Source organism: Thamnophis elegans, chromosome 11 (genome assembly GCF_009769535.1).
Source record: "Thamnophis elegans isolate rThaEle1 chromosome 11, rThaEle1.pri, whole genome shotgun sequence".
In the NCBI taxonomy this organism is placed as follows: domain Eukaryota; kingdom Metazoa; phylum Chordata; class Lepidosauria; order Squamata; family Colubridae; genus Thamnophis; species Thamnophis elegans.
Window position 1 is genome coordinate 3,645,065 of NC_045551.1, and position 14,978 is coordinate 3,660,042.

Here is a 14,978-nt window from a genome sequence, read left to right on the forward strand (position 1 = left end):
GTCTCTTGGTACTGCACCCCCTCCCCTTGTGATTGTAAGCTGCCCTGAGTCCCCTCAGGGAGAAGGGCGGCCTATAAATCTCAATAAAATGCTAAAATGCTAAAAATAATGATTAATTATTCGCTTGGCTAATGTGTTTGCTGGGGCTGGCCAAAACCATTTTTGGATCGTTTAACAACACATAACTTCATATTTGGACATTATAAGCAATGATAAATATTTGGGATAATAAGAACACTGTGTGTATCTCCCTGTCCTTTCCAATTTCCATTTTCCCGCATATCAAAATTGCATGTCTCACAGATAAAAAAATAATAATGTTGCAATAAGTTTTCAAAATTTTAACTCAAACAAACCAATTAAAGTTATTAGAGACTAGAGGGTTTTTTTATTTAAAAAACCCAAAGCAGTTATAATTAGTTGTTACTAGAATAACTAATTCTAACCAAATTAGTTAGAACTAGAATTAGCTAGTTAGGAAAGAAACAAAGTCTTAGCAACTATGCATAACATTAGGCTCAGAACTTGATAAGAAAGTTTAAATTGTTTTGCTTAAGATTAAAAACCAAAGCTTTCAACTGAAACAAAATGATATGGGAACTTTAACAAGTATTCCAGGTTTGGAGAAGACCAAGTGGATTGCTGAAGAAAGTATATGGAAACAAAAATTTACAGAGCGTTGAAAGGTGAAATAGGACTTGAAGTTACAGTAAAAAAAAATATAAAATCTAATGCAATGTAGCTTTGGCTCATTCTGGGATCGAACTAAGGACTGTTGGCTATAAGCCCTCCAGACTTACATCACGAATGGAGGTCAAATCAGCTCCCAATAACTTGTTCAGATGATGCATTGCTCTAGTTTTCCGCTGCTGTCGGAAGTCCTTCTCCTCATCACACAGAGCCATGCTGAAACGGAGATCTGTTGAAGAGCTGCTGAGCAAAACACATGTTTAGTCCCCAAGCTCTCACTTAAAGAACAAACAATTCAATCTACTTCGGTTCTATGCCAATAAAGTCCTCCTTAAGCCTGGACTTTCTGTAATGCCACTTAAACGATAGTTTAATAATATTTAAAGTACTGCATTTTTAAATATGGTAGTAGTGCTTGCAAAGCCGAAAGGCTGAGTGGAAGGGAATTGTCTGCATCCATTGCTATCAGGCTTCAGGCCAATTAGTAACAAGACAGCATAAATCATGCTTGTGGAACAGTAGTGGGTTTCAAAAAATTTTCGAACCTACTCTGTGGGTGTGGCCTCCTTTGTGGGAGTGGCTTGCCGACCATGTGACCTGGTGGGAGTGGCTTGCCGGCCATGTGTTCTCTCTCTCTCTCTCTCTCTCTCTCTCTCTCTCTCTCTCTCTCTCTCTCTTTCCTTTTGTCTCTCTGTCCCTTTTTCCTTTTTTTCTTTCATATCTCTCACTTTTTCTTTTTTCTTTCTTTCTTTCTTTTTTCTTTCTTTCTTCCTTCCTTTCTCTTTCTCTTTCTCTCTCTGTGTGAGTCTGTGGTTTGTGAGTTTCTCTCTCTCTCTCTCTCTCTCTCTCTCTCTCTCTCTCTCTCTCTCTCTGTGTGTGTGTGTGTGTGTGTGTGTGTGTCAGTGGTGGGTTTCAAAAATGTTTGGAACCTCTTCTGTAGGTGTGACCTGCTTTCTGGTTCCACTGGTGGAACATCTTCTAACCGGTTCGGTAGATTTGACGAACCGGTTCTACCGAACTGGTGTGAACTGGTAGGAACCCACCTCTGTTGTGGATACATAGAAAAGGGGACCATTGGAATTCAGTGGAACATAACTACCGATAAGGCAAAATACAGGACTGCCAAATAAATATACATAGAACTAAACAGCAACATCCTATTTTGAGATCAGTAAGACAATACTGCAGTGCATCCATTGTCTATCTCAATGGATTCTCAACCCTACGTCATTGTAGTCCAATAGATCTTTATGATACAGTTTATACATCGTTAATTGCACACGAAAGGGAGCCATGTCCCAGTGCTATCATTTCTGCAAATAACACTTTGTGAATATCAAGATTACTTACCAAACTTCAAGAGATACCTCCAACGTGACTTCTGTAACCTAAACAAGCAATGTTATAATTTTATCAGAATTTTTGTCAAGAAACTTGTGATCTATTGTCTTATAAACAAAGGGGTCTCACCTAACATTAATCACCTATCAGTTTATATTAGAGCACTGGTTTTTTTCTAACTTTCCGAGCTTTAAAAGCCTTTTTTAAGCCACTACATTGGGAGATTGGGAGGGGAGGGGAGGACGGTTGGGGCAAGGGATGTGTTACATCTTATATTCTCTGGAAGACACGGAAAAAAATTAATAGATATTCCTAAGAAAAGGAATAATATACAACTTAGTAAAAAAATGTAATGGAATTACACTTCAGTTTCTCAGCATTTATCATCTTATAACTAATGTAATATGATTTTTTTAGCAATGCTGTTACATAGAGTGCAGATAATAAATAATACTGTCATATTTCTTAAGTAATCAGAGCAATTTTATCTGGGAAATGCATTACTGATAGGGAAAAAACTGAAAATGACACATTTCATCCATACTAAAAAAATAATAATTAAAATCTAGACTCATGCAGAATATCAAAGAGAATTGAAAAACTTGACAGGCGTCTTTTCAAATCAGATTCATTTTTTCAAAATATGGCCATTATCCAAAATTCAACAAATATCAGATTCAGCAATCCAGTTAGGAAAAAAAAACTAGAAGTTCTTCAATCGATATATGAATATGGCTCAGGTCTTGACACTACAAATGGACTAAACAAAATCTGGGATAGACATATAAAGTACATTTAAACATGACTTATGGCTTCCCATGGATGGCTCTTCACAACTGCAGCTATCAACATGTGTGTTGTGCATGAATCTGTGCAAACTGGATTATAAAATACATTTTATTTTAAGACACTGCCTACCGTGGCACGACAAAACCGCGCTAGTCAAAATCGCGGTGATAAAATCGCAGCGCTAAAGCCGCGACATCATCACTGCGCGTCATCACCGCCGCGACAACAGCGTGGCAACAGAAGGGCGCTTTAAAATGGCGCCGCGGCAGAAAGCCGACTTCAATTAAGGTAAGGGTTAGGATTAGTTTAAGGGTTTGTTTTAGGGTTAGGTTTAGGGTTAGGTTTAGGGTTAGGTTTAGGGTTAGGGTTAGGGTTAGGGTTAGGGTTAGGTTTAGGGTTAGGGTTAGGGTTAGGGTTAGGGTTAGGGTTAGGGTTAGGGTTAGGTTTAGCGTTAGGTTTAGCGTTAGGTTTAGCGTTAGGTTTAGCGTTAAGTTTAGCGTTAGGTTTAGGGTTAGGGTTAGGGTTAGGCTAAGGGTACTGAGTGCTTGGGAATGCACGATTTTGCCCTCCGCGATTATGTCATCGCGGTAGGGTCGCGTTTTTCCTTAGCGCTTAGAACGGCACGAATTAGTCTTCATGCTTATGTCTCCGCAGATAAGGGCTTCGCGGATTTGTGGTGGAACCACTGCCTACAGCAATGGCTTCAGCCAGGTAAATCTCGTATTAAAAAAATACTGAGAAAAGCTTCAAAGAATAAAATAAAAGATATGGTTTGGCTATATCCTCAATATCCCAGTCATCATTTTTGTAATCTTTGTAATTTCAACAGATTGAATCATTTTCAGTACCAGAAATGTTTAAGAGAACTAAAGAACATCATGTGTGCATAATGACTGGATTCTAGATTTTAGATCCTCGACTTATAACCTTGGAAAGTGACCATTTTGAGACCAACAAGTGAAACTGACATATTGATTTTGGAACTTACTTTATTAATGATGAATGGAACTTGTTTCTTCTCCCCAATTTTCAAAGATGAAATGGGGAAAGTTGCTGTACCAATAGTCTCATCCATCACATAATTTGCATCCATAAGAGTAATCTAAAAAAAAAGAGATACATTTAAACTGAACCTTCACATATCCTAAACAGATGTAAAAAAAAAGACTTTAAAAATGAAGCAAACATGAATTTTACATTAATTTTCAATTACATACATTGGATTGATTAAAGATCTAAAAACACATTTTGTTACCAACTTATTTCACTTCAAGTAAACAAAGCAATATTGGTTAAATATTTTTACTTTTTTTAATTGGAAGATCTGTAAACCTTTACCAGATATGGCAAAACAATTATACTGAGGGATTGCACACATGATAGCTTTGGGGGGGAAAGTATTTTTACAAATTATTAGTATTAAAATTATGTTAGGACAGCAACTAGTTCTTCAGGGTGAATGGACATAGTTGTATACCTATTAATCATAAATAAGGTTGGCCAAAGTGATATTTACTCGATGGTCATATCATGCTGTAATACATTTTGTAAAAATACAACTTCTGATTTTATACGCTAAAGGCAGAAGAAAACAACTGATTATTCTGTTCAGAAAGCAAACACAATGTCATATTCTGTGGCAAAATTATTTCTGATGAGCCCAAGATTTTGCCTCTCTTTTGAACATTCCTCTCCCTATTGTTCTTCCCTTTATCCTTTCTCAAAGGGGCTAATTTACTTAGAAAGAGAGAAATAAGTAAAATTACAAAGCTCATTTCAAGCTAGACTGACATTCAGAAGCTGTAGACCAGCTGTAATAAAGCGGGCATTTTTGAAATGAGGAATTCGAGAACCGAGGTGGCGCAGTGGTTAGAGTGCAGTACTGCAGCCACTTCAGCTGACTGCTAAACTGCAGTTCAGCGGTTCAAATCTCACCAGCTCAAAGATTGACTCAGCCTTCCATCCTTCCGAGGTGGGTGAAATGAGGACCCAGACTGTGGGGGCGATATGCTGACTCTGTAAACCGCTTAGAGAGGGCTGAAAGCCCTATGAAGCGGTATATAAGTCTAACTGCTATTGCTATTGCTAAATTCATATTAGAACTTTCTCATTCTGGTCTATATTAAGGTATATTATAGACGGCCTGTATATTTTAGATGTACACACATGTGAGTGTGTCTGTTTCTGTGTGTTAATCTTAGCTCTGTGATTCCTACTATTTCTCACATTTTACACTTGCAAGTGTACTTCATCAAAAGAGAGATGGGCTTATTCTACTAAATCCCCAAATCTCTGCTCACAAGATTCTCTCATCTTGTCATCTTAAACTCATCATTTTGGTCAGCGCTATTTCACAATGGTAGAAAAGCTGCTGAAAAAACACACCGTCCAAGTCAATCCTCTTAGATTCCCCAGTTTAATTTCTTTTTTTTCCATTCTCCAAATGCCTTTCTCTCTTTGCAAGAGAGGAAGGAGTCTACATCTCCTTGCAATTTGGAACTATATAACTTTAGATTGAAGGAGTCCTCTGCAAGGGAGATGGGTGGTGGGTGCTTTAGAAGTATGTGGTGTGTGTGTGTGTGAGAGAGAGAGAGAGAGAGGGAGAGAGAGGGAGGGAGGGAGGGAAAGAGGGAGAGAGAGATAGAACTAGATAGATAATAGATTATAGAGACAGACAGAGAGACAAAAACAGACTAATATGACCAAATACACATTCATGCCAGGTAGAAAAGCAAATATCATCCCTTAGATTGTTTCATTAACTAAGCTTTCATTTATAATAAAAAGTCATAAAGCATACCAACTCTGTAAGCAAGGGTACTTAACACACACAGAGTTGCTGAATTAGTCTGCCTCTTTTGACGTTGCATTTAATATTTTTAATATAGTATCTACACTGCACGAGTCCTTTTCCCTACAGATATTTGTACTAGTAAGTACCTCCAGAATATTTTCCTGGTTGGGGTCCAAAATTATCTCAAAAGTTTCATTCCACTCAGGGTTCACATTGTTGTTGATATAGTTTGTTCTCTTCCTGCTGTCTGGTGCCGTGGGAATAAAGATCTCCACATAGGGGTCAGGAGTGTCTACTGTAATAAAATAAGAAACATGCAGGTATCATCAGTAGCGTCTCAGAAAACCTGTAGGCAAGCCATAACATCATATTCTCTAAACCTATTTTTTCATGACCCGACAAATGCGCGCACGACAAAACTGCGCTGAGAAAATCGAAATCACGCCCACAACAGCGCACCGACAAAACCACACCCACAAAAGCGTGATTAGGGTTAAGGTAAGGGTTAGGGTTAGGGTTAGGTTCAGAGTTAGGTTAGGGCTTTCAGCCCTCTCTAAGCGGTATATAAGTCTAACTGCTATTGCTATATTGTTGACTAATTGAATGGAAAATACATGTTTTAATAGACTGTTTTGGAATCCAGTTTCCAGACTCACTACAAACAATACTTCTTTTACTAATGTTCTAATAGTCAAATTTGTTAGGTCAGAATTAAATGTGTATTTTTGAAAGTGATGAATGAAAGAAGTACGTTCTCCAGGACTCACAACTCCTATTTAAAGAGCAGGTGGCGGTGGTGGCTAGGAGAGCCTTTGGGCCATGCATCCATTATGCCATTTCCTGAACCAACAATTCCTACTCACAGTTCCCCACACATAAGTCACCTCCTATCTTGACTGTTTTAATAGACTGTTTTGGAATCCAGTTTCCAGACTCACTACAAACAATACTTCTTTTACTAACGTTCTAATAGTCAAATTTGTTAGGTCAGAATTAAATGCGTAATTTTTGAAAATGAAAAAAGGGATCAATGGAATCATCAAATTAAGCTTCTAAACAATTTTCTAATTTAATTACTAGCTGCAATAGGCAATTTGTTAATTTTAAAAAAAACGGAGGAATGCTCAGTTCTGTTATGAACAAGTAGTAGAGTTACTCTGCTAAGGGCTTAATGAAAGTGAGGTAATAAGAGGGGGGAAAAAACCCAAAGAAATATTCTGGGTGATGAAATGTGTTTTAGTTAAATGCATTTTTTTTTTTTTTTGCAAAATTTAGAAGAAAAGAAATCAGGAGAAATTATTTTTTTATTTATTAGACTTTTTATTCTACCTTTATTACTTAATAGGTAACTGAAAGCGGTGAGTTACCTATTTTAACCACAACAACAATCCTGTGAGATGGGTTGGGCTGAGAGAGAGAGTGATCCAAAGTCACCCAGCTAGATTTCATGCCTATGGCAGGGCTACAACTCACATTCTACTGTTTCTATGCCAGGATCTTAACCATTATATCAAACTGAAGGAAAAAGAAATAGCGGCTGTTTAGATAACTTGTTCTAAAATCAGAAACATCAATCAAATGATAAAGCAGGATCTGTCCAAAACATTTATCAATGTTCACAGGGAATAACCATAACTCAACTGAATATTTTCCTATAAACAACTGCAACATAGATGGCACTGCTATTGTATTGTATCTTATTTCAATGCAGGTCCTCACAATGAAGCCAGAGATACGAGAACAATGAAAAGCAATATGAAGTCCCTCAAATGGTACTTGACTGCCCTTGCTTATATGAAGAAGGTGTAGTTTTCTTGGCAACAATAAAGACATCTGTTGTGACCTCTAGATGCTGAACCTGGAGGTCAGATCATCTTCAACGGCATTTGGATTTTGTCCATCTTCAGTTATGTGAAAACTGTTTTTATATTCTAGCTTTCCCTGTTATGATTCTTATTTGGAATTCTGATTTTGTCCTTCTGAAGTTGCATTATTTGACACTGTTATTTATAAACAATCGTTAGGGATTTTTGATAGCATTTTTGCAAATGTATTTATATTCTTGTAATTGGGGGGTTTGCTGGGACTGGTTTTTACTGGAAGCTGTCACAAATTGGAATGCCATTTTCAGCTTAGAATTCCAAATCTCTCACTGACATAAAGAAATGGCTAAAACGTTTTTCATAATGTAATAGAATTGGAAACAATTAGAAGAAGCTAATTCATTCTTAATGGGAGGCTTACTATAGACTTCAGACAAAGTAGTGAAATTTGTTCTAAACATTTTTCATTTTAACCTATTTAAAAAACAACAACTGGTAACTGAAACATTCATATCATTGACTCTTTGAAATCTAGTCTGCCATATAGCAAATTTGGAAATTCTCGATTTTGCTCCAGCTATTCATGAAAAAAAAATGTAGCATCGCTGATATCTTACTACACCTTTAAATGATTGTGTCACAGCACAAGGATTTGTGGTCAGATGACCATCGTAAGAAGAGGGAAGATTCCAAATGTCCAGGTGCAAGTAAATCGAACTCATTGGTCAGCAACCAAGTAGGACCTTCCTTTTTCCTCACTTGAAACTATATGAAAAGGATTTACCTGCACTCAGGATGACATTAGAGTGGGATTCTAGCACCCCCTTTCTCCTTAATAATCAACTGAACATGCAACGAATTGCATGGTTGCAAGACCATTTTAAGAGGAAAGATGGTGGTGATTGTGATAATATTTGCACAACACTTATAAGCCCCTTTTTTACGAAGGCAAAATAGAGTCCAACAGAGTCACCCACCAACCGTGACTTTCCCTCTGCTTCAAAAGAAGTTCTAATCAGAATCTGAACATTGCCCATTCCCTATCACTGCATTATATAATGTATAAACACTTGAATTCAAAATGAAGTGGTCCTTCATAAAAACACTACTTGTAACATACCTGTTTCTAAGAAACAGAACCAGTAAAAAAAAATATATTTCTAAAGAATAAATGATCTCCGAAAACCCCATAGGAGAGATTCCAGATAAAACATTTCAAGGTAATTTAAGGTCAGGTTTGTCAGTGACAAAATTACCCTCTCTATAATTCCTTCAACCTCTACCTAGACTTTTCCTTATCTGGAAAGCCTGGAAAGGAAAAAGAAATGTTATCAGTTCTGCAAAGGCATTGTAAGTTTGTAGAATCTCCACCAATAAAGATCTAAAACGACTCCAATTGGTATCAGATCTGCATTGGCTTTATTTATTGAACATAACACACCCATGCTACATTTCAAATCTCTGAAGCAGCAAAAAATTAATTTGAAAAAATCAGTCATACCTGAAGAACATACCTCTCTCTGAACTCATGTGGCAAGAACTGAAAAGAGAACAATGCAATACAAATAACACCAAAGTGAATACTTACACATATCTCCAAAAGCCCCTTTGGTGACATTTTTCGCTTGCTTAACTGTCACAGTAAATTTGTGCGAATACTGATGTTCCACCTAAATGTCAAACAACAATGGATTAGGAAGCAAAAGATGTACACCCAATAGAAAAGTAACAGCTCGTTAGTGAGTTTTTAGCTAACCTCCACTTCTCCTTTCCTCCCCCCAAAGAAAATTAAGTAACACACCGGAACATATAGCATTGTGTATTGTAAAGTTATTTTCTCTTCAGCTTGACTGAAAATTCAGATCAATAGGCTACATTGAGCACAGCTGACTGCTACCACTCCCATTCATCTGTGGTTATTTTCTTCCTCTTTTGCGTTTGAGTTTCATCATACTAACTCTCCTCCCCTTCAAACACAGGTACTGTTCAAGTATATCATTAGTTAGCAAGAGCACTGCATAGAAGTAGACACTGATTTTACAAGAGTGGTGAGGAATTTGGAAAACCTGCGAGAAAGAATGCTGCCATATAAGATAGTAAGACATGATCCGCATCACGTCAGAGAAGGGTATTTTTGGGTAGACTTTGATTCTTCTCCAATAATTATTACAAAACTATTGGACCATTTAAAACGGCACATTGATATAATCAGATCTAGTGTTTTAAGACATCGTATAGAGCCGACTGAAGAATGTATAGGCATGATTCAGTGGTGGGTTTCAAAAATTTTTGGAACCTGTTCTGTGGGTGTGGCCTCCTTTGTGGGAGTGGCTTGCCGGCCATGTGACCTGGTGGGAGTGGCTTGCCAGCCATGTGTTTTCTCTCTCTCTCTCTCTCTCTCTCTCTCTCTCTCTTTCTCTCTCTCTCTCTTTCCTTCCTTTTGTCTCTCTGTCCCTTTTTTCTTTTTTTCTTTTATCTCTCACTCTTTTTCTTTCTTTTTTCAGTTTTTATTTATTTATTTCTTCCTTTCTTTCTTTCTCTTTCTCTCTTTCTCTCTCTGTCTGTCTCTCTGTGTGTGCGTGGGGGGCAGTGGGGGGGGGTTCAAAAAAGTTTGGAACCTCTTCTGTAGGTGTGGCCTGCTTTCCGGGTCCACTGGTGGAACCTTTTCTAACCGGTTCAGTAGATTTGACGAACCGGTTCTACCAAATAGGTGCGAACTGGTAGGAACCCACCTCTGGCATGATTCCAGTCAATTATGTAGAAGAACTACAGAAGAAGAAATAACCAAAAGCGACAGTAATATTATTATCATTAATTCAAACTTTATCATAAGCCTGTGTGAGATGTGGTATGATGTTTCAACCTAGTTTAATTTGACTACTATAAAGCCCATATCCTCTACTCTAATTTTTGTTATTTTTGAAAATCAGGAAGCTTTTTCTCCCTTCTTATTGCTTCTCTTATTTAAATCTGCTGTGCTCCCAAAAAGCTAATTCTGATATTTTTTTAGAACTTGTTTCCAAGTAAACACTTTTAAGAGCATTTGTATCATTTAGATATGGCATTCATAAAAACTGTAAAAGGTTAAATGAAATTGTTGAGAATTACAATAAAAGGTTTAAAAATCAGTTTTATAGACCAATCTACATAGTCTGGTTTCCTCCATTCAGCACAGCTAAAATCTAATGAGTTTGAGTTAATGGAACTTAAAAAAAACAACAACTATAGCTTTTTAAAATTCCAACAGTTTAAAATGTAATTTTTGTTTTCAAAACAAGGGAAGATACTATCTTGTTATTTTATTATATTCTTAAATGTAATCTCTATGGACATCTTATTTTCTTGCTACAATAAGTACATAACATTGATAGTTGAATCAGTTTCATCATTATACCAGCTTTAAATGCATTCTCTGTAAATGAATTGATTAAATAAAGTTGTGACCATTGCCTCATTTAAAAAAAATAGTCTTTTAGATACATTTGCAATTTGCACGCACATTCCTCCCATGGGGAAAATTATTTTTTTATTAAATTAAACCGATTAAATACAACTTTTTATGACGCCTAAAGATCATAGAATGCAACTCACAAATATACAAAAAAGATCTGTATTCAGGACTATATGGACTTATACCAGTGATTTTCTAACTTTGGGTAACTTTTTCAACAGTGTTACCTGTGCCAAACAAAAACTTGTCCATAAATCTGTCCAAACTTAGACATATCCTAATATCCTTTACTATCTGCCAAATTTCAAGTCTTTGCAAGCGATGTTTAGATTAAGAAGAAAGAAGCATCCATCTGTACCCCGATAGTCAGCTTGAGGAGAAGATGCAAAGGAAGAGTTTGCTTTGACTAAATCTTGTGTGAATCCAAAGTGAAACTTGTCATTTCCATACAAAGCAAGAAAGCAACTTTCTTCATCTTATATCCCATGAATGAATCAAACCATGACTCCTATTATTGCCTGCATAGCAAGTATATTACAATACATCTAGGGAGACCAAAATATAGAACAAAACATAGGAAGCATGTTCTGCTTCAAGAGACATACAGCAATCTCTCAATGTTTGCAAATTGAGAAATGACCATTTTCATTCATTTTTTTTCTTCATTTTATTGACATTTATAGGCCGCTCTTTTCCCTAAGGGGACTCAGGGTGGCTTACATTTCATAGGAGGGGAGTGTAAGACAGGACACAAAAGAAATGTGAATAAAGAAAAATAACCAATAAAACACAACATTCATTCGACATTCGGGCGGGGCGAGATTAGGATCTTATCCCCAGGCCTGACGGGATAGCCAGAACTTGAGGGCTGTGCGGAAGGTCTGGAGGGTGGTGAGGGTGCGAATCTCCACGGGGAGATCGTTCCAAAGCGTCGGAGCTACAACCGAGAAGGCTCTCCTCCGCGTAGTCACCAGTCGGCACTGACTGGCGGATGGACCAGCTAGGCAACCTATTATTAACTTAACTAATTTCAGTCATGGAGTTTACTATTCATTATAATTGCATTATATACTTGTATTAATGCTGATATAATTGCACTGATATATTCAAAATAGTTTTTTATGTTTATATCAATATATTCCAAATAGCTTTACATCCACAAAAAAATGCAATAATTTGAAAATTTGTAATTTGATAATTAAAGAAACCTTTACAGCTTTTGATGATATTGAAAAGTTTTATCAAATTGGCGCCAAGCAGCCTAGTCTGGAAAGAACATTCCTTGAATGAGGTCAGAAAGATTTATTTCTTTATAATCACTACTAGCTGGGCCTTCACTACTAGCTAGAGCCGAGGTGGCGCAGTGGATAGAGTGCAGCACTGCAGGCTACTTCAGCTGACTGCAGTTCTGCAGTTCGGCTGTTCAAATCTCACCGGCTCAGGGTTGATTCAGCTTTCCATCCTTCCGAGGTGGGTGAAATGAGGACCCGGATTGTTGTTGGGGGCGATATGCTGACTCTGTAAAGCGCTTAGAGAGGGCTGAAAGCCCTATGAAGCGGTATATAAGTCTAACTGCTATTGCTATTGCTATTCACAAACATTGTCATGCTAACATCCTGCTGCTGGTGGTGAGGGGCAAATTTCCTGATCCTTCTGCCCTCTTCAGACCAGAATACTGTTGATAGAATCAAAGAGAATTTGGCAATTTTCTTCCTAAGAACAGCCATGGGCAACATTAAAATGGACAAGAACAAAGGAACAAGTTATCTTTGTTGGTTGTTCGGAGTTTGTTGAGTGACAGGATCAAATCCAAGCCATAAAAAAAAAATCATGTACAATCTTGCTATCTTGGTTGATGATAACAATCAGAACAGATCACGCTTAAGGCTGGTAGGCTCAGAGAAATGCAAAGGCCAACATTACTGGATTGCTCGGGGGGAAAGAGTCACTATCTTTCAAACTATACTGCAGTAATTTGCTCAGCAGCCTGATTCCACCTATTAATGAATGATGGAGATCCATGAGCTCTATCTACTTGAATAATGAGACATAATATTAATATGCAAAAAAAAAAGAAATATCTGGTCCTCTTTGGAGAATTATAAGCTGTTCCAAATTATATCCACTTACTGTGTGTGTGTGTGTATATGTGTGTGTGTTTGATAAATAGGGAGGGAGAGAGGGAAAAGGGAAGGAAGGAAGGAAGGAAGGAAGGAAGGAAGGAAGGAACGACGGAAGGACGGACGGAAGGAAGGAGGGAGGAAAGGGAGGGAGGGAAGGAAGGAAGGTATAACCACCTCACAGCATGTGTGAAGGCAGAAAAAAGATTTGGGCAGGAAACTGTTCAACGGGTTTGATGGGGAAAAGTCCTGTCATGATTTTAAAACAAATCATAGAGTGGAAAATTATTTTTACATAAAGCTAATTCTCAAATGAAAATGATCAATTGTGCAGCAGCAAATTTGCATAAAGCTAGGAAAACCCATATTATTTTATTTCCAACTTGAACCCTTTATCCAGGAGATGGCACTCAAAGCTTATTTCGAAGCATCCTCGAACAATATAACTATTACTTTATTTAGCACAACTTGCAATATTCCTCTTCCTTTTGTCCCACTAAGTCAAACCAGGGGGAAAAAGTGGGGGGGGACCCTTATTGCATCAACATTGCTTTTTGAGAATTATTAGTTGTCTCAGGAGGATATGACTGCTATAAGAGTCAAACCCACGTCACAAATTTTTTAAAAAAATTCCGAGAAACTGAAGGATATGTTTAGAAGAACATTATGATGAAGGATTTGCTTGGTGAGCATGTTTTGCTAACTATCTCCAAAGAATATGAATACAATTCGAGTTTAACTTTTGGTTTGACTTGGATTTACAGGAATGTGAACTTTATGTAGAAAACCGGTGCATTTGAGAGCTCACGATAATTTTTGCATTAACTGTTGAGTTGTTTCCCTAATGCATGAAGTCAAGCGGTCAAAACACTTTGCTAATTCCCAGATATTGAAAACAAATAGTGTAGCATTAAAAATGATTCACACAGTTTACCTAGTAGGTGTTTCACTTGCTGCCACAGACTAAAGAACTAAAGAAACTAGTATCTTCAAGGTGAAGTTATTAAATGTGTACTTTTTTTTAACCAAAAAAAAGTTTGTTTTTTCAGAGATTAACTCTGAAAGATATGAACTACTGAAAGGATCTACTAATACAAGATAACTTGTGGTGATTAACTCCTGATTTTACAACTCCTTATCACTTTGATTTGGTGATCATCATTCCTACTAGAGCCAAGGTGGCGCAGTGGTTAGGGTGCAGCACTGCAGGCCACTTCAGCTGACTGCTATCTGCAGTTCGGCGGTTCAAATCTCACCGGCTCAAGGTCGACTCAGCCTTCCATCCTTCCGAGGTGGGTGAAATGAGGACCCAGACTGTGGGGGCGATATGCTGACTCTGTAAACCGCTTAGAGAGGGCTGAAAGCCCTATGAAGCGGTATATAAGTCTAACTGCTATTGCTATTGCTACTAAATAATATTATAACCAAGTTTATTATTAAAAGACAGCAAAAACAGACCATCGGTTTTTAGTGCATGTATTTCTACCTGATCTGTGTTTACAACTAGTCCTCACTTATCAACTGCTTTGTTTAATGATGTTCAAGATTAAAACAGTATAAAAAAAACCCCCAAATCCTTGCATTTACAACCATTATGTTGATTTTTTCGATCTTGACAAATGCCTGATTCAAATATCCATAGCAAACCATAGAAGGGAATAAAAAAGCTTGCTTTGAGGGAAGACAGAGAAAATATTGTCATTTATTTCTGATCTCCCAAGCACAGCTTGCAGACTGAGAAAATGTGATATCTGAATCGGATTACAGTTACTTATTTCAAATGAACACCAATAACTTAATCTACTTTGCTTCTTTCTGAAATAAATACAATAGTTTGCTAGCTTCCAAAACAAATATATTTTGTTAGGAGTTAGAGCATCTCTGCCAGTGATGGGATTCAAATAATTTAACAACCCGTTCTCTGTCCTAATGACCAGGTGGGTAGGCAGGGCTTAGTGGTCATGTGACCA

The 14,978-nt window shown here is 37.3% G+C and overlaps 1 protein-coding gene across 1 annotated transcript in view; it reads right to left on the reverse strand.

Annotated features, from left to right (window-relative positions):
• Positions 1–14,978, reverse strand: part of PLA2G4A (phospholipase A2 group IVA) — a 78,326-nt gene that overhangs the window by 38,405 nt on the left and 24,943 nt on the right. The window contains 5 exon segments of the mRNA XM_032226985.1: positions 801–930; positions 2,041–2,078; positions 3,809–3,922; positions 5,761–5,909; positions 9,026–9,107. Coding sequence (XP_032082876.1) covers positions 801–930; positions 2,041–2,078; positions 3,809–3,922; positions 5,761–5,909; positions 9,026–9,107 — 513 coding nt within the window.